At 37.1% G+C, this 24070-nt stretch overlaps 2 protein-coding genes across 2 annotated transcripts; both read left to right on the plus strand.

Annotated features, from left to right (window-relative positions):
• Positions 1 to 2070: 2070 nt before the first annotated feature.
• Positions 2071 to 4549, plus strand: Smp_105070 (hypothetical protein; the record flags this gene model as incomplete). The annotated part of the gene is made up of 3 exons (XM_018793054.1): positions 2071 to 2254; positions 2287 to 2562; positions 4251 to 4549. Exons 1-3 carry the CDS (start codon positions 2107 to 2109, stop codon positions 4547 to 4549), a joined length of 723 nt encoding a protein of 240 aa, XP_018647175.1. The 5' UTR covers positions 2071 to 2106.
• A 1448-nt stretch (positions 4550 to 5997) lies between these two features.
• Smp_105080 (endonuclease related) lies at positions 5998 to 15253 on the plus strand (the record flags this gene model as incomplete). The annotated part of the gene is made up of 5 exons (XM_018793065.1): positions 5998 to 6086; positions 6332 to 6721; positions 12976 to 13147; positions 14053 to 14165; positions 15010 to 15253. 5 exons carry the CDS (start codon positions 5998 to 6000, stop codon positions 15251 to 15253), a joined length of 1008 nt encoding a protein of 335 aa, XP_018647176.1.
• Positions 15254 to 24070: the final 8817 nt, after the last annotated feature.

Consider the following 24070-nt stretch of genomic DNA (forward strand, 5'->3'; position numbering starts at 1 on the left):
AAAATGCTGAAGGTTGCCAAGAGTGGTTAACCCATTGTTGTAAGACTCCTCCGATTACTGGGTCGGATGTGTCTACTGAGAAACTGATGGGCGATCGAGTGTCCTGATGTGCCAGCACGGTTGCCTTTGCGATAAGTTCCTTAACTGTGGAGAATGCTTTTCGCGCAATGTCGCCAGATTAATGGATTTTGCATTTCCACGGAGTTGGTCGGTTAGCAGTTTCATAAGGGATGAGCATTTTGGTATGAACCGTCTATAGAAACTTACAATACCATTAAATGTGCGCAACTGTTTAATTGTAGTCGGTTTTGGGCAATCCAGAATGGCCGCCACTTTGCTTCTAGGAGGTCAGATGCTATGAGCAACAATAGTATGCCCTAGTAAATCTAACGAGTTGGTTCCGATTTGGCATTTCTGAATGTTTACAGTGATGCCATGCTTCTGCAGTCGTTCGAACACAATGTCCAAATGCTGATGATGGCATTCTCTGTCCGGACTGGCTATCAGACCGTCATCAACATACGCATGTACGAAGCTGAGACCTCAGAAACGTCATCTATGAACCTTTGCACAGTCTGGACAGCATTTCTTAGGCCGAAAGTCATTCGCAGAAATTTTTAGTCTGAAGGGAGTGATGATAGCGGTTTTTGGAATATCGTCAGTAGCCATAGGGATTTGGCTATAGGCTTTAACCAAGTCCATTTTCGAAAATACTGTTGTATCTCTCAAGGTAGCTGTCAAATCGTGAATGTGAGGCAACGGATAACGATTGTGAATGGCTTTCGCATTCAAACGCCGATAGTCACCAGCTGAACGCCAATCGCTGCTTTTTTTAGGGACCATGTGCAAAGGAGATGCCTATGTGCTGTTTAAGGTCGAATGGTTCCTAACTCTATCATGTGATCAAATTCGTTTTTGGCCAACCTCAGCTATTAGGGAGCCAGTTGGCGTGCTTTCGAGAATGCAGGTGGTCCTGTAGTTGTGATGTGATGTGTAACATTGCTGGTTACACACGGTGATTTCGGTTGCGGTTGATATGTCCCAGAGTATTTATCGAGTAATGGTTGCTAGAATGAGTCTATTGTGTGCCTAATTGTGACTAGGGATAATCTGCAACCGGCAAACGAAGTTACGCAAACAGATAAATTAGTGTTTCTGTCTATCAGCCTCCGTTTGCGCGTATCGATGAGCAGATTGTGGTGTTGTAGGAGGTCTATACGAATGATTGGCATAGGAACATCTGCTTCAACGAAGATTCAGTGAATGGGTTTGAGGAAACCGACGTTAAGGTAAACGTACCTTTTACCACATGTGGCGATTGGCTTTCCGTTTTCCATCAGCACTCAACGATACTTTACCGTTTGTTTGTTTTAAAAGAAACTTCTCCGTCCCATGTTTCGTGATTGGTTGTTTGGCTCATCTCTTAACAACACTTAATATACTGCCACGTTCTTCGTATTCAGTATTCATGTAACCAGCTCAGCCACCATCAAATTTTCCGCTGTCAAGCGCCTGAAGGCTCATCGTCTCCTGGATCAGTAGTGTTTTACTTGAACAGTTAAACCTCCAAAGCCAATGAGAGTTAGATACCGAGCATCTTTTATGTGGAGTGGAATTTAAACGGGTGCATAGCTCGTGGAACCACTTTTTGAACCCACCACAATGCAATCCCCCCTAGAAGGAAGAAAAAATTATTCTGCTCACACTTCGGAGTACAGATAACCTCAATAAACAGAATTTAAGCGGGAAAAATCGACAAATATAAGCAAGGTAATTACAAGTGTAGAAAACAACGAAAAAGGGTGCCACAAAACAGATACGGAGAATGTGTCAAACTTTAACCTCAACAAGTCAAGTTAAGGCAGACCAGGTATGCTTTTGATACAATGAATACACAAAACCAAATTGAATCAACTAGCACGTTTTAAAATGTGCGCCAAATAGACTTGACTTTTATCTGAAAAAGTATATATCAGTAAAGTGAGAGATTGGGAAATTCTATATACTACTGCGAATAAAATTCTCAGAACCTTCTTTTCTCAACTTCATCGTAGTCACATGCTAAACATTGAACTTCACGCGCCTTATGCAAAATTTTGCCGCGAGATGGAGAGTTTTTGTCCAGAATGCATGCGTTCCGGCTTTTCAGTACCTTTATTAAAAGTCAAGTCATCTGCTGGTTCAATAAATGGAATATGCTCCTCAAACAGGTGTTCATACCCATTTTCAGTATACTCTGATCTGCAGTTATCACGTAAGGTAAAGTTATTGTTTGACAGTCTTTAGTTTGTAGAGGTGTAGATGATCGTGCATCCGAAGAATCTCAGACGGTTCGTGGTTTTCTTGACGAACTGTTTGGTATGGACGTCAAAAGTGGGGACGATGAAAGTTCGTTCAAAGGTGTCGACTCCTCCCACTCGTACGGCGATTGTGTACCTACAAGTTCCTCATCTAGTAGTTTCGATTTAATGCAACCAGATGTTTGCGACAGTTCTCCGGTTGACAGTCTCTTCCAAAACAACTATATGCTTCCAAGATACTTGGCAGATGACATGAAAAGAAGTAAGTGCATATGTTTTTGATTGTTCAGGTTTGTTATTGGGTTTTTCATAGTCATTCCTCTCAAGATTCCTAACGTAAGAGGGCGCTTTTTATTTATGTGCCAATTACATTTTATTCGGAAATTTTGTCCTAACTAGTGAGTAATGACTAAACAAAGTTAATGAAAGATGTATTATTCAAATAGTAAACTAGATTTCAACTCACCTAATTACTAGTCCTTCGGCCATTTTTACAGCCGTTAGTTCATTATTCATATTAATTCAACGGTCATTGTCGTATCATCACGCGTTGATGAGAAGGTTTCACCTACCGAAGTAATATGATTTTGTGGATTTGAATGATAAGTCGACACGGTAAGACTAATTTATGGACGAGTCAATGGATTAAAAGATAGCAAGTCTTGGATTATGGCGAGAATTTCACTCATCAATATGGTTAGGCGAGATTTTGCCATTGTAGCTGATCAGTTCGTAATGAAAACTCTAACCTAACCTCTAGCTGTTAATCCTAATTTCACACACTAATCCAAAACGCTCTTTTGACCCTGTGAGTAAATAAATTTGCTCAATGTCACGTTGGCACCGCTTCAAGGTTGCCCATGAATTATAATATGAACATTCGCGCTTGAAAAGTGAAGTACTATTATTAGTACTTCTTAATAATGGAATGAAATAAAGTCTTCAAGTTGCCACGTTCTCGTCAAGCCACCACTTCCCTCTAATTGTAGTGCGAGAGAGTAGACAATACGACGTCCAAATATAAAATCTCACAAGCCCCCGTAGGTTTACTGCTACCATTGTAATTAAGAGGTAATTACAAACATTTGTGTTTCAACCACCTTTTATGCTGTTGTATTTGGACAGAGCGTGTCAAAATGATTTGCACTTATTACACTCATATGCATGCAACTAGTCATAGTTTCCGAAAAAAAACCCAAATCACAGGTCTCATACAGTGATAAGTTACGGTACCAAAAAATAGGTCAGTACAGCTCGAAAAATTTCACAGTATCATGCACCCAAATGTAAACTTTGATTATGGCGTATGGTATAGTGAATAAAAAATCTTACAATTATGGTACTGAGTGCTTAGACCATGGTAGCTGGTTGATTTCCACCTGTAACACTGACGAGTTCAGTTCGCTGAAGCATCAAGCTGTCTCGATCACTGAAACTTAAACAATTGCCAGGATTGCTATAATAACTATCTTATTTATTTTAAGGGAATAGACGTAGGCAATGTAAAATAAATCGTAGTGACCTACTGGGACCGTCCTATTATTAATTTAAAAATTGCTAACGTTGGTTAACTCAGTTACATAGGATTTAAAAATTATTCTATATCTGTTTTTCTCCAGTTCCTAATGCACATTTCTTCCAGAGCATTACTTGACACTCAGTGCAGTTATGGTCATTAATACACTAAACAAAAGCTTTTTTGGATGCCAGGTGTCAACTAATAATGACTGAATACAACTACACTTAACAGGAAGTCCTCTTATTTAAAGGTTTATTCCCAGAATATATTAATAAATCCCTACTGTCTGTCTCAATCAGAATTCAAGCCCACTGCCTTCTGTACTCATTTGTTTGTTTTCAAGGAATGCGCTTTGTTTTACCTTTGAAATGTACATAATATGACTTAATTACTTGTCATCATTCATAACCCTCTTATTTTATATCCACCAGTTTTAAGTGAAGATTTATCCTATTCAAAATGTTCACAATTCCAAACTACGAGTAACCCCCACATGTTTGGAAAGCTCAACCGAAGTAGTGACAGCGGAATTTCAATCTCTTCGCGGTCTTCTAAACCATCTACTCTTAGCTACAGCGAACATGTCGCCCAGAGGATGTCAAACCAAAGCGATTCTATTTCAACCTCCAAATCAGTTTCTATATCTTCTTTCCCACTTGACAAAACAAAGAATATGGCCCGTCTCGATCGAATGGTTAAACTTCAAGAAGAACGAATGCGACTCCACTAATGTGTATATTCATCCCACCCTCAAAGATGTTTCAAACTTCTCTTATTTAAACCTAAAAATGAGTTTATTGATACAAACCTTTATGTACAGGCTGTTTGACTTTTTTTCGAAGTCATCCAAATAAACCATGCCTTTCTTCGAGACTTTTCAGTATGCCTGAATTTCTCAAGTACTTTACTTGTCGATCTCATCAGCATTAAAAACCCTACATTTTTCTTTCAATAGCCCGATATCATTATCTATACTTTGCCAGTCATCTGCCTTAATCATTTAATGACTCATCAGTTGATGAGCGAAGTGTAAGAATAACACTTCAGAGGTTCATTTCCGTGGCATGACGGATAAACGACCTATTTACGATATAGTCGTTTTCCTTAAATACACATCGTCGTACTATGTTAAGGCAGTATATTTGAATAATACTGTTCTATGAATCAGCTTTCTGTTGACGGTTAGCGTTTTTTCATCTTGAAACCATCGTTAAATAGATCAAAACCTGATTGATAGTATTTACGAACGGTTGAAAAGTAATTTACGTGATGCAACTAGTATAAAGAATGATTAGTGGTCCAAAGGTGTGTCTATGAACTGAATGACGGATCATCTAATTTTATCCTTCCAAATGTATAGCGTTATGTTTCTCAAGATTGTTTATCAAAAGCATTTTCCATCAGGATAGTGAAACAGTGTCAAAAGCTGCTTCTCTTTGGTAATGTAGGCTTAGTGTTATTGTGTATACCATTCTATTATTCATAGGAAAAACTAAATTCATCAGCAACGGGGAATAGATGGATGTCAAGATTGCTTCCTAGAATTTCTGACGAAGTGATTTTGTTCTTTCCAGTTAAACTGGATGCACTCTGAAAAAACACCGCCATGAACGTCCACGTCCGTGATCGTTGTGGATAGAATTATTAATTAAGAGTATAATGCGGTTACTATTTTGGGAACTAGAAATATAATCTTTTATTACACAAGTACTCTCTATTAGTGCTTTTTCGGTTACTATGGTACCAGTGATATTGAAATTAGCCTTCACAATATGTATATATCGTTTAACTTTCAACTATTGAATTTGGAGCTGGATTGACCTACCTATCGCCGGTTATGATACAGTGAATATGACTACTAGCTTAAGCTACTGCGGGGACTTAGTAGTTGGGGCGTTCTACCGTTGGGTTCGAACCCTACCCTGCCTTTTTCAGTTTGGCCGAATGAGTGGTACCACTAGCTCTCACACTTAGTGTGGCTCATATCCAGGTACCTAATGAGTATGCTAACTAAACTGGAAGCTTTTTGTTTATAGAGAACTCTGAAGCCAGTCTTCAACATGTTGAAGTGATGAGAGTAACAAATATACTTCTGCTGGGAAATAACCCTTCAAGTGTCTGTAGGTTTCATTTTTGGTGCTGCAGTATCTCGAGTAATTATTATAGACTGATATTTCTATGGTAAAAGTGGTAATACGCAGGAAAGATATCTGTGATCAAATATCACCATTAGTATGCCTTAGTAAGCAAACATGGGACCCTGCAAGGTAGTATATTGGGACCAAATAAGTCCTTAATTGATTCCCTAAAATTGAGACATTAATTCTATTAAACAAGCCCTTACATTATCATTTGGTAAGTATACCTCTAAGTCTCTACCATTTAATAGTGTTTTTAAGGTATGAACCATATTATTTAAATCAAAACCAGTAGTGTCTGGCTCCTGTTTGTTTGTATTATCTGTGACAACGATATCAGTTCTTTCGTAACTAAGAGTACTTTCTTTATGTAGTAGTGGCTCAGCACTCACTGAAATGCAATCTATCCTGAAGCGCATACATCGGTGTTGGAGAAAATATGAGATCTTGAAAGCTGGCGTGTACATATCAATTGGTGCAACGTTCACCCATTTTATTCTAGAATCGAAAGTTCCAAATATTTCATTCTCACAGCCTGTAAATGCAGCTGAAATCATCTACCCTTCTCTTGTCGGCGCTCCAAACCTCCCAATAAACAATGAAGCTCTTCATACTTTGGGAATACCATCATCAAGTCATCTTCGTATTTTTGACGGCTATATATGTGTTTATGATCGTCGCAACAGAATTCCATATTGGGTAATGGAACATTTAAACCCTGCTAAACTACATCAAGATGATATTAATAAGGCTGGAGTAGAGCGGTATGTTTTTATTTCATTAACACCTGGAATGAAATTTTAAACCATGAGTATCTTGTTTAGTATATTTACTGGAACCTTCATCACTTTGTTTTGAGCCAACTTGTCTACCCAGATGTTAAGGAGTATAACACAATTTCGTCTAATTCAGTTTAAAGGACGTTTTTATATCAACTCTTAACTAACATGCTTTACTTGAAAACGTATACTTACGCCTGTTACTCCAAATGAAGCATAGGCCGCCGACCAGCATTCTCCAACTCACTATCCTGGGCTTTCCTTTCTAGTTCTATCCAGTTGTTGTTCATTCTTCTCATGTCTGTCTTCATTTCTCGGCCTAATGTGTTCTCTGGTCTTCCTCTTCTCCTTTGGTCTTGAGGATTTCATATGAGGACTTGCCTTGTAACACATTTGGGTGCTTTCCTCAATGTGTGTCCTATCTACTTCCAGCTCTTCTTCCTCCACTGGAATCTGGTTTGTTCTCTCCCACAGTAGGTTGTTGCTGATAGTGTCTGACCAACGGATCCGAGGTATTTTTCATGAACAACTGTTAATACTTGGAAATGTATGGTATTTTAGTAAATAGCTTAATCCACAACACAATACAAAAAGGAAGATATTTAAAGACGAATCGCAAGAGTTTTTGATATATATTGTGGTTGGTAGACATCCCAAAATCAGAATTACAAGCTTAAAAGGTTAAGAGAGATACAAATCGAGCTGAAAAGAAGCCTATCCGTTAAGGTTCAAGTACATGTGAAAGAAAACAGACCAGAGGACTGAATTAAGCAAGAGTCCAAAGTCAATTAAAATATAAAAGAAATTCTATTTAACAGTCAGATGTAACCGGGACAATATGGAAATCACTAACGACCACCGATTGAATTGCTTTAGACTAAAATTTTACTCATTCATTCCCAAATATTTAAAGATTGTATTTTGTAAAGACAAAACCAGTTATTTAAATAGCTCTTATAGCATATTCACAAAAATCAATATCTGGATGAAAAATTGTTTTCAACAACCACATCTTAAGGCTCTCCAGTTATAAATCCATAAATTTGTATTACAATAGCCTGTAAATTAGCGCATGATGATATTACCATTATTTAGAATTAGAACAGACTGTCCCCTCAACTAGTAGATAAATTCACATTTCCTGTTAATGAATCTCATGGGAAGAGTTATATTGTTAAATGTAAGCAGACGATGAACTATTTACATAATCAGAGGTTAACTGAACAAGATGGCTAAAGAAAGCTCCAAGATAAATGAAATTACAAAATCTGTGGAAACAAGTGTTCAGCAGGATGATCATTAAAGTGGACTGATTTAACACTTGTGGAATCGTAACAAGCTTACTCTTACATAAGGTAGGTACTCATGATGTCTAGAGCAATGAAAGCTTCGTAATTATACTGTCCAGCTCAGAAAACAATCCTACTAAAAGCTGTGGTTTGCGAACTTTGAACTTCTGTCATTTTATTAATGTGGCATACTTTTGAGCTTCCAGCGCTCAAGGTCGGCTACTATTGAATATCATTTTCGTCAAAATACGAAATGTCAATATGTCTTGAAATACGTTTTAGGCCGGGTAGGGATCTTGAAGAATCAGTAATTCAAACTATCCTAACTGTTGTATTTTGTATCGAATAATGGCAAAATAGGTTAATACAGACTTGATGTAAGAGGGACTATGCAACTTATTACAAATCCAACGTTTCAAAAAGATACAGAAGTTCTTCAGCTTGGAGACCCGATAATACTCTTTTTCTTTTTATCTCAGAAGCCAGTAAATCAAAACAAACTAACTAAAATTGTCTATCAATGAGTTTGTTACCTCCTAGAATTCCCAAGTGTATACAAGTTCACTTGACATAACTATGGGAGGAAGTTATTAAGAATTCAAACTGCACAGCGCTTAAGTTGAGCTTGATTTTATACTTTAAAACTCTCAAAATGCTATTTTCAATGAAGGGTAAATCCAGTTTGAGAATTTCTCGTATTTTCGAATTTGAGTAAGAAGATATCAAATATCAGTTTAAGTCATTTCTAACGTTTGAATATTATGTAGGTTTTTATATACCAACTTGAACAGAAAAATAAAAAGTTTAATTGTTTTTGTCAAATTAATACCGAACATACCTCATCGGGAAATAAGGAAACTACTTCAGAGCGAAACTCCTGACTAGACCAAAATTAGTGGAATATAGTATGCACAAAATTTAGCGTCCATCAAAGACTTTTATTTTATTTTATTTAAACACATATATATTGGTACAAAAGGGCACCAGATACATATGCGCCACACAAAATAATGAAAGTAGGAAGAGAAGGGATGAAAAGATAAGGCGGACTGAAATGTACAACCAGAAGACTCTTTCAGTTAAAAAAGTTAGAACCACTCTTTATGAAGAAAGTAAAAGAAGGTTACAGCAGGTTCGCCACTGGCTTCTATTCTGAGCCATATCTGATAACGTCTCTAGCCACTGTGTTGCACCATCTCTCGGACCCCAGCCAGGGAGTCGTGAAGGACCAACAGAAGCTAGCCCTTTGTAGCTTTCTTTCATACCACGACACCATGTCATACACTGACCTCCTCTCCGCTTTTTCCAACCAGTCCCAGAGTCGGCAAATAATGCACGACGTGGAAGTCTCTGGGACGACATTCGTAGAACATGTCCAAGCCACCGAAGTCGGTGTTTCAAGATGGTGACACCAATTGAATTATCGTCTCTGCGCCCGAACACACGATGTCGAACCTCTGCATTACTAACATGGTGTTGCCACTGGATGTCAGCAATCCGTCGGAGACAACGATGATCGAACACAGAGAGTCGTCTAACATCCTCAACTCGGAGAGGCCAGGTTTCACAAACATAGAGCAAAACTGCTCTCACCGACGCGTTGTAGATCCGACCTTTTACAGCCAGACTAACATCACGAAGGCGCCAAAGATGGCCCAGATTGGCATAAGCCGCTCTGGCTTTCGTTATACATGCATGAATCTCATCACTCACGCCACCACCAGCACTTATGTAGCTACCTAGATACACGAACTTCTCAACTACTTCAATCTGCTCACCATCCAGGGTGAGTACAGGATGAGAATCCTGCCAATCTTGTAGGAGTACTTTGCACTTGGAGGGTGCAAAGCACATGCCGTACCTGCGGACACTGATTGCCAACTGATTAAGTGCGGATTGCATGCCTTGGGCATTATCGCACAGTAAGACAATATCATCCGCATACTCGAGGTCGAGAAGTCGTTCTCCAGGCAGCAGATCCACACCACCATTACTTACATCCATCAGAGCTGTTTCCAGAATGTCATCGATGGCAAAGTTGAAGAGGAATGGTGAGATCGGGCAACCCTGCCTAACCCCACTGCTCGAATGGAACAAGGGAGAAAGGTGGTTGTATGCCCTCACTCTGCCTGAGGTGTTCGTATACAGGGCCTTAAAGATGTTAATGAACTTCTCAGGCACACCCTTCTTCAATAGACAATCCCAGAGAACAGTCCTGTCTAACGAATCGAAGGCAGCCCTGATATCAAGAAACACTACGATTGTTGGCCTGCGATAAGTATGACGGTGTTCTAACATTTGGAGGAGGGTGAAGATGTGATCAATGCATCCTCGACCAGAACGAAAACCAGCCTGCTCCTCGCGAGTCAATCGTTCTCGGGTTTTAAACAACCTACGAAGAATGATAGAAGCCAATAGTTTGGACGCAATCGGAAGTAGACTTATCCCCCGATAGTTGTTACAGGAACAACGTGAACCCTTTTTAAAGATAGGGACGACTATTGACTCATTCCATGATGTTGGAACACTTTCTAGCTCCCAAACCTTTGCAAACAACATAGTCAGTTCCTTAGCCAGAAAGTCACCACCATCTTTAAAAAGAGCTGGAGGTAAGTCATCTGGGCCCGGTGATTTGTAACGTTTCAAGAGTTGGAGTTCCTTGCGGACTTACGCCTCGTTTGGTGGATCAGTCGTCACCGGCCATGGGGGGCAGGACAAACTGGTTGATGTTGCCGGAGCAGCAGGCCAGTTGAACTGCCCTTCGAAAAACTCCGCCCATCGTCCAAGATGTCGAGAGATGTTAGTGATTGGCATCCCGTCATCCTCGTAGATTGTTTCACTCACACCAGACTTCTTGCTGCCAGTGGCTCGGATGAGTTAGAAGAGCTTCCGGCAGTTACCGGATGCAGCTGCTGCTTCCATCTCATTAGCACGCTCCGACCACCAGGCTTCTCGGTCCTTACGCAAGCTTTGCCCGATTTCACTACGTAACAGCCTTCGTTTGTGGTCATACTCACGGTCACCCGGAGTAGACCGACGGGCTTCGATGAGTTGTAAGGAGCCAGAAGAAACCCAGTGCTTGTAAGCGGGACGTTTCGTGAAGCCGTAAGCGGCTTTACTCGCCATTTTCATGGCGTCGTGAAGATGCAACCAATGCTCATCTATACTTTTCGGTGGGATGGTAGCTAGCCTAGAAGCTAGCTCCACTCGATACTTACTTGCAACAGAAGTTGCAGCCAGTTTACTAACATTGATCCGTTGGTGGTGGTCGATCCTTCGGCCACTGATAAGTAAGGTAAGATTGGCGCAGACCAGGGCATGATCAGACTCCAGATAGATACTCCAAAAGGAGCGGCAGTCTTGTACACAACCACGCCAGCGGTAGCTGATCGCGATGTGATCAATCTGAGTCCAGGCCTGAGTGCAGAGGGAGGACGCCAGGTGGCACACCGGCGATGACTGTGCCGGAAGTTAATGCTAGCCAGAAACAGGTTGTGGTCTTTGCACAGTTGCAGCAAACGGTCCCCGTTATCTGTCCTGCGACCAACAAGTCCTCATCGGCCACCTAAACGACTCTCTTCTGTGCCTAGACGCCCGACCTGTGCATTCAAGTCTCCGGCTAGTACTACAATATCTGTCGAACGCGCTTTCTGGAGAAGAACTGTTAACTGGTGGTAAAACTCATCCTTGATTGCATCCGGGCTGCAATCTGTCGGGGCATAGGCGGAGATGACCAAAAGACACCGTTTCTCACGCCGGTTTCTTCTCACTTTGATGGAACTTTCTAATCTAACAGCACATAACCGACTGTTAATGGGGATCCAATCGATTAGTGCTGCCTCAGCTCTAGCGCTTAGTGCAACACCAACGCCAGCAAGACCGGACGAAGATGCCACAGAGTCCCCGGATAAGCGCACGTGAAACAAGCTTTTCGAGGCGACAGATGGAGAGCGGATTTGTAGTACTTCACTAGAGTCTTGAATACGGGTCTCGGATAGACAGCAAACATCAATATTAAGACTTTCTAAAGACATAGCCAGCCCCATCTGTTGTCCGATCTGCATTAGTGTGCGAACGTTGAAGGAAGCCAGCTTGAACGGCGTACGTGGTTTCAGAAAGACTGCTTCAGTATTCGTAATCGGTGGAAGCATTCACTTTCAACCAGACAGTGACTGGAGATCGTTTAGATAGGACAGAGTTTCCACCATGTGCGAGCTACTGCATAAGTTGGAAAGGAAGGATACACAATTTGGGAATAAAGAGAGTGAAAAAGCGACGTAGTAAACAATAATGATAATAATAATAATGTAAATTGTCTTTCTTCTGTTAGGAACGAGAGCAGTGTAGTTAGTGTAGTGCGTCATTTCATGTCATTTGTGTGTGGGCTGTGATACTGCCCGGGTGCCCAAACTGAAGCAGGTGGTTTTCTTAGGGGAACACACCCGGAGCCTTTGACCTAAAGGTCTGATCCACAAGGCAGTGGAGCATCGTGAGGAGATGCAGTCCCATGGTAGCCGGTGACCAACGGTTGGTTCTTACGCCATTTGTTCCTTCAGGATACTGGAGCCCATGTGCACCATTGGTTTGGAATCAGGGTTTTCCAACTCCCCTAGGTGGACCCTCCGTGTCCACCAACCCGGTTAAAGCGCCGGACATTCGCTTTTCGTCCTCTCACTTTCGTAAGCAACACCCCCGCCACGAGAAGGTAGTGAGTATGACTTCCCTGGCAGAGGCTATATATTCTCTGGTCATGTGAGAGCATTTCGAGAGGGAGAGCGGACTCTCCTCACTCTCGGTCGTACCAGGGCATTTGGGGGCAAAACTATGCAAGAAAGTAAAATACCTACCTGTTTTCCTAGGTGATAACCTCCGTAAGAGAATGATAAAGCTTACATTAGGAAAACTGACCCTGTTCTTTTAAACTCTTACATTTGTTTTGAAAAATAACAGTAAGGATTTCGATTTCTATGAAGATCTTGGTGAAATTGAAATGTTCCGTTCTACTAACAAAGATTATTTGAACTCTGGATATGATCGTGGTCATCTGGCTGCTGCAGGAAATCATCGCACTAGCCATTCAGCTATGGGACAGACTTTTATATTAAGCAATATTGCACCTCAAGTAGGTATTAATATTGGAGCTTAGTTTAATTTTTTTCTTTTTTTTCGAGAATTTTAAAACAAAGCATTAATTTATTAACCATCTACACATTACAGAAAGAGTCTGTGTCTCAGGTTAAACCTACGCACTTCATAGAAAGTTCCCGAAAGCTTGTAGTGGCTGGCACCATGTCAAGCCCATCTAGGTTATTCTGGCTTCTGGACACCAATTTATTCATTTTTGTCAAGCCACATTCCGACCATGTCAATTATTAGCTTGTTAACCCTGACTTTTTATATGATCGTATGTGTGTTAGTTGCTCACCCTATTCATTACGTGTCTGTAACTTATTTTTATCTGAATATAAATATTGAGTCATGCTTGATCAAAACGAGTCGGCTCCCCTGTCTTCTGCGCTGCCCTCCACTTTGTTTTGCTTCTTTTCCTTCACTTCGTTTCTCTAATTGTCTGTCTGGATCAATGAGTGTGCGAAATATACTTATTCGAAATTCATTCTCGTATTTGACTTATACCGTTATTCTCTAATCAAGTCGATAAAAATATACGACGATTGGCGGCATGTATATTTTAATAACAAGCATCATAAGATCTAACTGGAGTCAGATATAGGGTCACCAAAAGCTGTTTTTAAAAAGTACAAATGAGAAATATACAGGTGAATAAGTAATTCTCTCAAAAATACAAGTAAATTACGAAACGGTAATCATTTACCATCTTTAGGTGGTTATCACTCATTGATCTATCAATTTTATCGTTTACATACTGATTGAGAGGATTAGTGATAAACGATCGTCTTCTGGTACTCTTAGTATCGTTAAGTTGATTTTATGTTTCCAGTAGTATATGACAAAGCTTTCTAATAGACGATGTTTGTTCACGTATGGATTGTTTCACTTTTAATCCAGGTTGGGTATGGTTTCAATCGGCATGGTTGGAATAGCCTAGAAAAGTATATCCGTGCGGTTGCAAGAAAGTCACACAATATGGTTGTTATTACAGGACCATTGTTTCTACCCCAGTAAGTAATTTGATTACATTTTAATGTCTGACTACTCAGCTTACTTTTCATAATAAGAATTATATATATATAGTAATTTTAATTAAATCTGGAATGTATCTAGACGTATCAAGCAATTTAGTTAACCCTGGCAAAACTCATCGATTTTATTCAATCTCAGGTTGTAGATTACTAATTATTTTTTGTGTTGAACTGGATCTTGACATCAATCGATCTTGAGATTGCTGAATGCAGAAGAACAAGCTGTATAACTGACAATTTCGATTGAATCATTTCATAATTCAGGCCACTGATTAGTAGCTGTTTTCGTTTAGGAATCTAAGGTTTCTTTTGCTAAATAATGTAAAGGTACATAGATATTGACTTTTTATTGAAATTCAATGTCTGTAACTTAGCAAAGGTTCATGTACTCGACTTATAGCCATACCTTTCATGTGGTAAGGAAGAATAATGGCACCCTGACTACTCAAAATGAAGGTGAGTTCAATCATTGCACCAGTTAATGCTATTAAAATGATGAAACTATACTATACTGACAACTTTGAACAACTCTGAAAATGACTTAGTTATTAACCAATCAGAGTGCAGTTGATATAATTGTGTACTTTATTACAAAGAAGAAGATATACATACCTCTTACGTGATCAGTATACCTACTAAGGCTCGCAATAAGTTCAAGAGTTCTTATCTCGAACACTAATGGTTTGTCAGTATATCAGTCTTATTATACCCATCAATTCATCATTCCACAAGTGCAATATTAAACATAATTTTCTATTTGGTCTGTCCAATGTATATCTCTAATCGTTTTGTTAATTAAAACTATTTTTCAATACTATTTCAGAAATGTAAATGGCAAGAAAATAGTGACTTATGAAGTAATTGGTAACAATAATATTGCAGTTCCAACTCATTTCTTCAAAGTGGCAGCTATTCAAGATAAACCAAACGGGGAATGGCATAAAGTAGCTTGGGTAATGCCAAATATTCGTTTACCGGAACAAATAAAAGTGGATGGTTTTAAAGTTCCTGTTGAAAGTGTTGAAAGTGCCTCAGGTTGGAAATTTTTCCCTAAACTTAAATCTTAGCAAAACTGTTGAAAGTCTGTACTTATATACCTCACATTTATGTGTTTTTTAGTTGGTATTTATAATTTTCTTTTTCCTTGAGACATTTTATATGGAATTATACTTTCTTACTCAAATACTTGTTTTATTCTTTTAACTGAAATTATCCGGGACATGAAATTATTTATTACGCAGGATTAATGAATAAGGTTTGTGACTAATTGGTAAAGTCGATAGTAAGAAAGCCATACAATCTGTCTATTCTGAGAATTATTCCTATATTGTATTCATTGAACACAGACAATTCCTTATACTCTTGTAAGCCAAAGTTGGTTGAGAATTCAAATATTGTTCAAAAGATTTGTAGGAAAGATTAAATTCTACTGATCGCTCTTGCATGTGCATATGTTGACAATACTCTTAAAACCAAGGCAATTAATCGACATATTAAAAAAGTAACAAACCTATGAGGGAGAAACATCTTCGACCCCAGTAGTAGAAAAATCAAGAATTCTCTTGGGTGAAATTCTATAGGAAAAGCTATAGTTCAATTTTAAAAATGGCAAGTAACAACGGTTTTATGGGATCTGGATACCACAAAAAGAAAGTATGTGAGTCTTATGCAAACAAGAAATAACCTTATTCAAATTACCATGTGCAATAGTACCAGGTAATAATACAAAGAAATGAAACAAATATTTGGTATAAACAGACAAGTCTAATAATGTTAATATATACTATATAGACTTGTGTTGATTTAGAAAGGGTTGTTTATTGTCTGGTAAAAAGATGTACATACATATATTTTTGTTCATTTTGTGAAATAGTTTATTCTTTGACCTTGATAATATATAATGAGACTGCTAATTTGCTACTTTTGTGGCGGTATTTTTTGTTAGAAAACACCTTAAATATTAAAACTTTGTATTTTGTAAGAAACTGATAAGTTACTAATATATAGACGTTTTTTCGATCACAGTTGACATAATTATGCAGAGTACCATGAACTTATTACGTACAATCTGATCGTTACTTCCGTTTTCAGAACAAATTAGGACTCTGATTAATTTAACAAACTATCTTTATGCTACTTATAAGTAGCGTAAATAGATTGGCTCAGTAATCAGTAAAACAATTTCAGGTCATCGATATACGTTTCTTTTTTAGTTGCATAAATGCAAATTTATATACCACTGGTAATAAGCTCATTAAAATGCCTCTTCTAACAAACAGTTCATTTGAAAATCTAATATTTATTAAAATAGTGCTAATTTATTTAACATAGATGAGAGAAATTAGATCTTCACCAAGTCTGTGCAGTTTCTTAATCTGCGCTGATGTAAGTGTATTTAACACTCATTTAAAGGATCTTCTATCTCACAAAGGTATAAACGGGTATTAAAATCCTAAGGACAATAATATCGCTAAATGAATTTATATATGACTAATTATAATAACCAAATCCTAATATTTACCGATGAGACCTCAAAAGGCAAAGTTTATTTCAATGTATTTATCAACCATTATTGTTAAAGCTTATTTCTAAATGTATCCTACCTGATACGACGCAATATTTAGAATTCTATTTTGATTATGTTAAAGTATTACCAAACTAATTAATGTTTACGAGCTACTTAACATAACTATGGTGAGATGTGCTCTCGGTTTGTTTGTTTTTTCTAATGAGGTCTCTATCAGTTGAATCAAAAATATATAATAAGATACTAGTATTAGATAAACACACTATACAAATATAAAACCCTGAATTATGCAATTAAAATTGATTGAATAAGACTTCCACTTACGCATAATGTGTAGATATAATTAATTCTTGCAAAAATACCCCTAGTTTCCTAGATAAAACAATAGAAAATATGAAATGTAAGAAGAAAACCTTTAGGAGTTTTTTTTTCATTCCAAGGATTTTCGAAGTTCATGAGAATGTAGGCTATTACTATTATTATTTTTCAATTAACGAATGCTATCGCAATCGGATTAGTCATAATTTCTATTTCATCAAAACAAAATGGAATTATGTAGCACCTAATTTTTTATGATTTTAAAATTTTTTTTTAACATTTATAATATATAGTTGAAAGCATGATTTAGTTGAAGCTAGACCACCAAGGAAAACCTGGAAGCACTGGACGGCCATTTCGTTCCATTGTGGGACTCGTCAGCAGTGCGCATCCATGATCACGCCTCGCGAGATTCGAACCCAGGACCTATCAGTCTCGTGTGCGAGCGCTTAATCACTAGACCATTGAGAAGGCTTCCGATGGTGTTAATGTCTAACTTCTACCAATCTAAGCGAGACTGGCAGGTCCTCGGTTCGAATCTCGCGAGGCGTGATCATGGATGCGCACTGCTGAGGAGTCCCACAATAGAACGAGATGGCCGTCCAGTGCTTCCAGGTTTTCTCTGGTGGTCTAGCTTCAATTGACTCATGATTTCACCTATGAACTCATTTTTACAAATTCTTGATAAATTAATAAAGTTTACAATAAATCATCAACTTGAAATTCAAAAATACTGGAAAAAGAATATACACATTTTGATATAATATTCAGTAATAAACTTTTAATCAAGAGGAGTAAAATTTCTGAAACGAAAAAATTACACATTATACAGCTGGCGTACTTAGAAAAAATTCTCCAGATTGATGTTATTACGTTGTCTACTTTTGTAATGTATTCGGTTAATGAAAGCACTCTTTTTTTCTTCTCATTAAAATATCCCATCATAGATTAAAATTAGTTAGAAAATTATTAAAACACAAAAAAGAATTAAATTGCTGCTTTGTTTTAGTACTAAATTCTTCAGTAGTTTATTTCGTGAACTGTGAATAGAACTGAGCGTAGAATTTTCACATCTTGTAATGTATACTTTACTGATGTTGATTGGACTAATCCCATCTTACCTTATCTATGAACACTAAAATAGTTTAGCTATTATAATGTTTAAACTCCGCCTGTAGCTCCTCCGGGGGCTACTGCCGGTCCCAAGCCCGGATAAAGGAGGAGAGTTGGGCTTGGGATTAGTGACTCTATCCCGTAGAAAAACTAACTCGCTAAAGAAAACTCTTACCAGAAATTATAACGTTTCAGATCTTTTATTTTTTTATACATGTAACATGTTAGAAATAATATTTTGAAAGACAATCTTAAATTGATTAACTTACTAAAAACAAAAAAAACAAAATCACACAATTAGTTACGTAGTTAAACATAATCAATAAATAAATTCATTTAATGTATACAAAGCATTTCATGAATTGTCATGTTTAGATATGTAGATTTAAAAGGGGAAGATATTTTCATTAAATTCTTTATGTTTTATGACTCAAAAAAAAGTTAATTTGACAATTAGCAAAACCATTTTTTTATTGCTTTGTTTAAGTGAAATCAAAATATTTTTTAGATGTTTATATTCATTAATATGAACTATTTTTTGAGTATCACTTCAAGAGATATTTCCTGGAGTTCTAGTGAGAAGCAGTGACCAGTTGAGTTCAAACCACGTCTGTTGTGTGATAGGAACTCACTAAAGACAATCAGTGAACGGTTGCTCAACTTCGTGGATTGGTTGAAGTTAGACATTAACACTATCGAATGCCGGCTTAGTGGTCTATGGGTTAAATGCTCTGGCGCGAGACTGGTAGGTCCTGGGCTCGAATCTCGCGAGGTGGGATCATGGATGCGCACTGCTGAGGCGTCCCACAATAGTATGAAACGGCCGTCGAGTGCTCCCAGGTTTTCCATGGTGATCTAGCTTCAATTGACTCATGATTTCAACCATGAAAATACTGAAATCTCCACAAAAAACCCCTTCTGATTATCACTTCATATTAAATGTTCATACATCTATTATATAGTCTCATTTTTATTAGGTTTGTACTTCTATTTAACGGTGGTTATTACTGATGTTGAATGAATGTTTCTATGGTAATTGAATTCGAATGAATGATTTGTGTAATTGTGATTCTACTTATGTTATATCCCGTGGAGAATTATAAATGGTAACTCTGAGGGCTATTTATGGACCAATGTGATATGTATATTTCCTATTGTATAATTTTTAAGTAACTAAACTATTCATATTCGTGTCCCTCTTATTATAAGCTTTATTTTGACCTATAGACCATTATGATACGATTTCCCATTCTTGAGTTATCCCCAGTCCATTAATTACTGTTCCCCTATTCACAGCCACATTTGGCTAAATCTCGTACAAATGTTATTTTCTATTTTATGGTACGATGTAGTCAGTTTGTTTGGTACATAAACCCAGTATGTTTGAGAATAATGATTCATATTGCAGAGACTGTTATTGGTGTTCTGGACTTAACTGACTGGGCTAGGCAGATAGCAGGACTGATAAGTAGTCAAGACTGCTCATACGGCTTTTGTGTATCATTGCTCAGATCGACAATTCACTGCTCTCTGATAGGCGGTCTTATAACGTCATATATATCAACTGGACACGTACGCATCCAATCGATATAACAACTTAATAAGTTAACAGATTTTCCTTACGTTTATTCACTTGAATTTATGCTCACTTGTTTAATCAATGAAAGCTAGGCAACTATTTCTATGTCATCTTATAATCCCTTCACTTGCTACAATACAAAACAAGTAGAAATAGAACAAGTGTTCAAGATACTCATTATTACTTGGATCATTCAATGTAGACTGACTTTTGTGCTGAAGAATGATGATTGAATTCGGATAAAATTCTGAACTGTGTTTGATTTTAATCCAAGTCATCTTTAATAGTTAGGTTAACAATTATTCAGTTAATTCCTCCATGTATCACTATATATTTATATATGTATTCTGCTGATTACATAATCTATCCCAATTTAAAGATATGATTAGATTGTTACAACACTAAATAAAAACAGTTATTTGGGATGAAATTCATAAATTGTTTTAACAGAATATCAATCACAGGATTTTGATAACGGTAAAGCAAATGAGAAATAAAAATTGCCTTATCAGTGATAGCATCATTTTAAAGTACGATGTTATTGACCAAACATACACTTTATTTTGAATCATTACGAATGTCATTGGTTATCACTTGATAGATCCCTCTTTTATTTTTGCTTATGCAAAAACAATAATAATAGGATTGTTCAGAATTTATACGTTTTCTTCTAAGGACGGACTCGTAATATAGGGCGTCTTCTTTTGATAGCATCGAACGACCATTATTTACTGTTTGTGAAACAATAAACATAATTTAGTCTTATATATTGATAATTTTCTTTCCAACAGTTGGTAGAGTTATCTTGAATATTTTAACAGTGGAGCTATAGTCTCTAACTGCAACTGTCATATTAAGTCTAACGAAAAAGGTTTGATACAATGAGGGTGACAAGGAGAAATCTCTTTCACTTTAACGACTAAATAGAAATATTCTAAGTAAGCTGATTTAGTGTTATGGTTCTGGATTTGTTTTGTTCTCCGAGCTCGCTTATTAAGTTGTGTTATAATTTTTCAGAAGCAATTGATACAATTCACTGAAAACCTCATGTTTTACTCGTCGACGCTCACCACTAAATAATCCTTACAATTTAGAGGTAAATCATACGTTGATTCTCATGTTTGTTTTGTGAAGTGATCTTCTGTTCAACTCATTCCCATTCTTGACTTCTTTGATATAAGTAACATCCGCTAGTTTAAAAGTATAAACATGGAAGAATTTAACAGCCAGATGCCCACTGAACAGCTACTTCATTCCAGTATTGATATTCTCACATAGTACTAATTTCCACAGATTATCCAACTACACGATGTCGTACTGACGACTGAGGTTATCCGTTCGTGATTTTGAAACTCATTCAACACGTTTTGTGCGTTTAGCAGATAAATTAATTGTACTAAATAGTCTTTTAATTGTATTTTGCTTAAGGTCTTTATCTTCAACAAAATTCTACTTTTTTATTCACCAAATGAACGAAAAGCGTTTAATGCGTTACAAAATCACGACCAGCGAACTTCAGTGATACTGACTGTATTTCATTCATAAGGTTGACCGTGTGATTATTGATCAGTATCACTATATGGTACTGATTAGCGTCCAGTGCCAATCAGCGTTCCGTGTAATTCACTCATTTTTTTCACACATTTTTTATCGTTCTAAAGACCTTGTGAAACCACCTACCGTTAATCCTTGATTTTCATATATCACTTTTGCGTAAACCAACTTAACATAGACCACTTTCATTATGATCAGCATGTAAAACTTCTGTAAATTGATTAGTATAAGGAAATTGTTTTTTGCAGACAAATTATACTACTCATATACATCAATGATAAATACTTTAAAAATTCTCTTTGAACTATATACATTAGTCCAAATATCCGTACATATATATATATATATATATATATATATATATATATATATATATATCAACAGCCTAATATTAGGACAAATTGTTAAAATAATTCTTCGATCCATCGATGACAGTCATTCAAATTCCAGTTATGTGTGTCTATTCAATGATAGACATACAAAGATAGAAGTGTAAACAGTTCTATGACAAACAAAGATGAAGAAAGAAAAAAAAAGAATACTGACTGTTGTTATTATCGTTACATTAGAAAATCTCTCTACTATTTTTCTCTTTGTATTTTATGCCTACATAGAATTTGATTCATTCACATGATTCTTTGTTCCTCTGAAGTTAATAGTTTTATATACATATCTGTGTGTATAATCTAATTTAGTCGATAATTACTAACTTGTGATTATGAATAGTAGAATATGTCTGACTAAAGTCCGTTTTGTTTGTTTTTTTTAATTTTTTAATACCTAATTTATTGAATTAATGTACTTCTAAAAGAAATGTTGTTTCATTTAAAATATTAATTAGGTTTCATCTATTGTCTAATATGATTTTCAGAATTTTTTTTAGAAACGAAATGAAATTCTCAATAAAACTTTCTATGAAGAAGCACTCAATCAGTGCAGTGGTTGGAAGTGGCTTAAATTACTTACTTACCTACTTACTTATGCCTGTTACCCCTCGTTGAGGAGTATAGGCCATCCACCAGTATTCTCCATTCAACCTTGTCTTGAGTAATCCTTTCCAGTTGTCGTTAATCCTTTTCATATCTGCTTCAATCCCCCGGCATATTGTGTTCTTTAGCCTTCCTCTTTTCCGCTTCCCTTCAGGATTCCAAGTTAGGGCTTGCCTCATGATGCAGTTTGGTGATTTCCTTAATGCATGTCCTATCCACTTCCAACGTCTTTTCCTAATTTCCTCTTCACCTGGAACCTGGGTTGTCCACTCCCACAAAATGCTATTGCTGATGATATCCGGCCAGCGAATGTTGAGTATTTTGCGTAGACAACTGTTTATAAATACTTGTACCTTCTTCACGATGGTTGTAGTATTTATTCACGTTTCAGCCCCGTACAGTAGGACTGTCTTGACGTTCGTATTGAAGATTCTCACTTTGAAATTAGTTGACAGTTGTTTTCAGTTCCATGTGTTCTTCAATTGTAGAAATGCGGTTCTTGCTTTATCAATCCTCGTCTTTACATCTGCATCAGATCGTCCTTGTTCATCAATGATGCTTCTCAGGTACGTGAATGTTTCCACCTCTTCCAGAATTTCGCCATCAAGTGTGATTGTGTTGGTGCTCTCCGTGTTGTATTTAAGAATCTCGCTTTTTCCTTTGTCTATGTTGAGGCCTATCGATGCAGAGGCCGCTGCTACATTTGCTGTCTTCGTCTGTATTTGTTCGTGTGTATGAGATAGGAGGGCTAGGTCATCTGCGAAGTCAAAATCGTCTAATTGATTTTGAGATGTCTATTGTATTCCATGCTTTCCGTCAGATGTCGAGGTTTTCATAATCCAGTCAATCGTCAGAAGAAAGAGAAAGGCTGAGAGTAGACAGCCTTGTCTGACTCTGGTCCTTACTGGAAATGCATCTATCAGCTCTCCTCAGTGGCTTAAATAGTATAATTAATAGTTTTTTTTCTGATGAACCCATTCTTAAAAACTTAACTGAACACATTTAAAGAAATAGGATCAATATAAATATATAGTAGAGAATTATAGCTCCTATATACGTTTGAAATATTTGACAATTATTTTCATAATAAAAGCAATGAAACAGTCAACTACGTATTCACTTTTTTACTATCTTAAGGAAGCTATACCTAAATGGATAATTCTTTCATGTTAACTCCTCTTCGTCTCTATTATCGTACAACTTATTAACCGTTGAGTAATCATGAATTGCATGTTTTCCTAGTTTTTTCGGTGCTGAACGAATTCTATTAACTGAGTTGCAGTCTGGCCACTAGTGTAGGTGACTTGATATCACGTTCATTATGTTGCGACGTTCAGTGATTGAAGCTAATCAACAGGAAACTCAGAGTTGACTAAGTTTCACTCAATTTAACACACCAGCAATGAATCTCTTGAGGAAACTAACGAACTCTTGTGAATATTCCCAATTTGAGAAGTCAACACTGGGTCTTTCGGGCGGTGACTGACGTTTGCTGGACTGAGACATTTAAAACTGAGTATTAGCCAACACGTTGCTTTTCTAGTCCTTTAGTACTATCAACCAGCACCGTTTTAGTGTTAGGATTTCCATTTTCATTTAAGCTCACCGAATCAACTAACAGTTTCAATGAAGTCGGTTAAACAGTGAATATTTTTCGCATACACTTGAACCTAATTCTCTAAAAGAGAGAAACGCTTGATGAGTATACTATTTACGAATTTCCTACTCTACAGTTAGTAAACCACAGTAGCTGTAATTATTAACCATTCATGAATAATTATCATACATACTAGAAATTTACCGC

This window comes from Schistosoma mansoni (assembly GCF_000237925.1).
Source record: "Schistosoma mansoni, WGS project CABG00000000 data, supercontig 0206, strain Puerto Rico, whole genome shotgun sequence".
Taxonomy (NCBI): domain Eukaryota; kingdom Metazoa; phylum Platyhelminthes; class Trematoda; order Strigeidida; family Schistosomatidae; genus Schistosoma; species Schistosoma mansoni.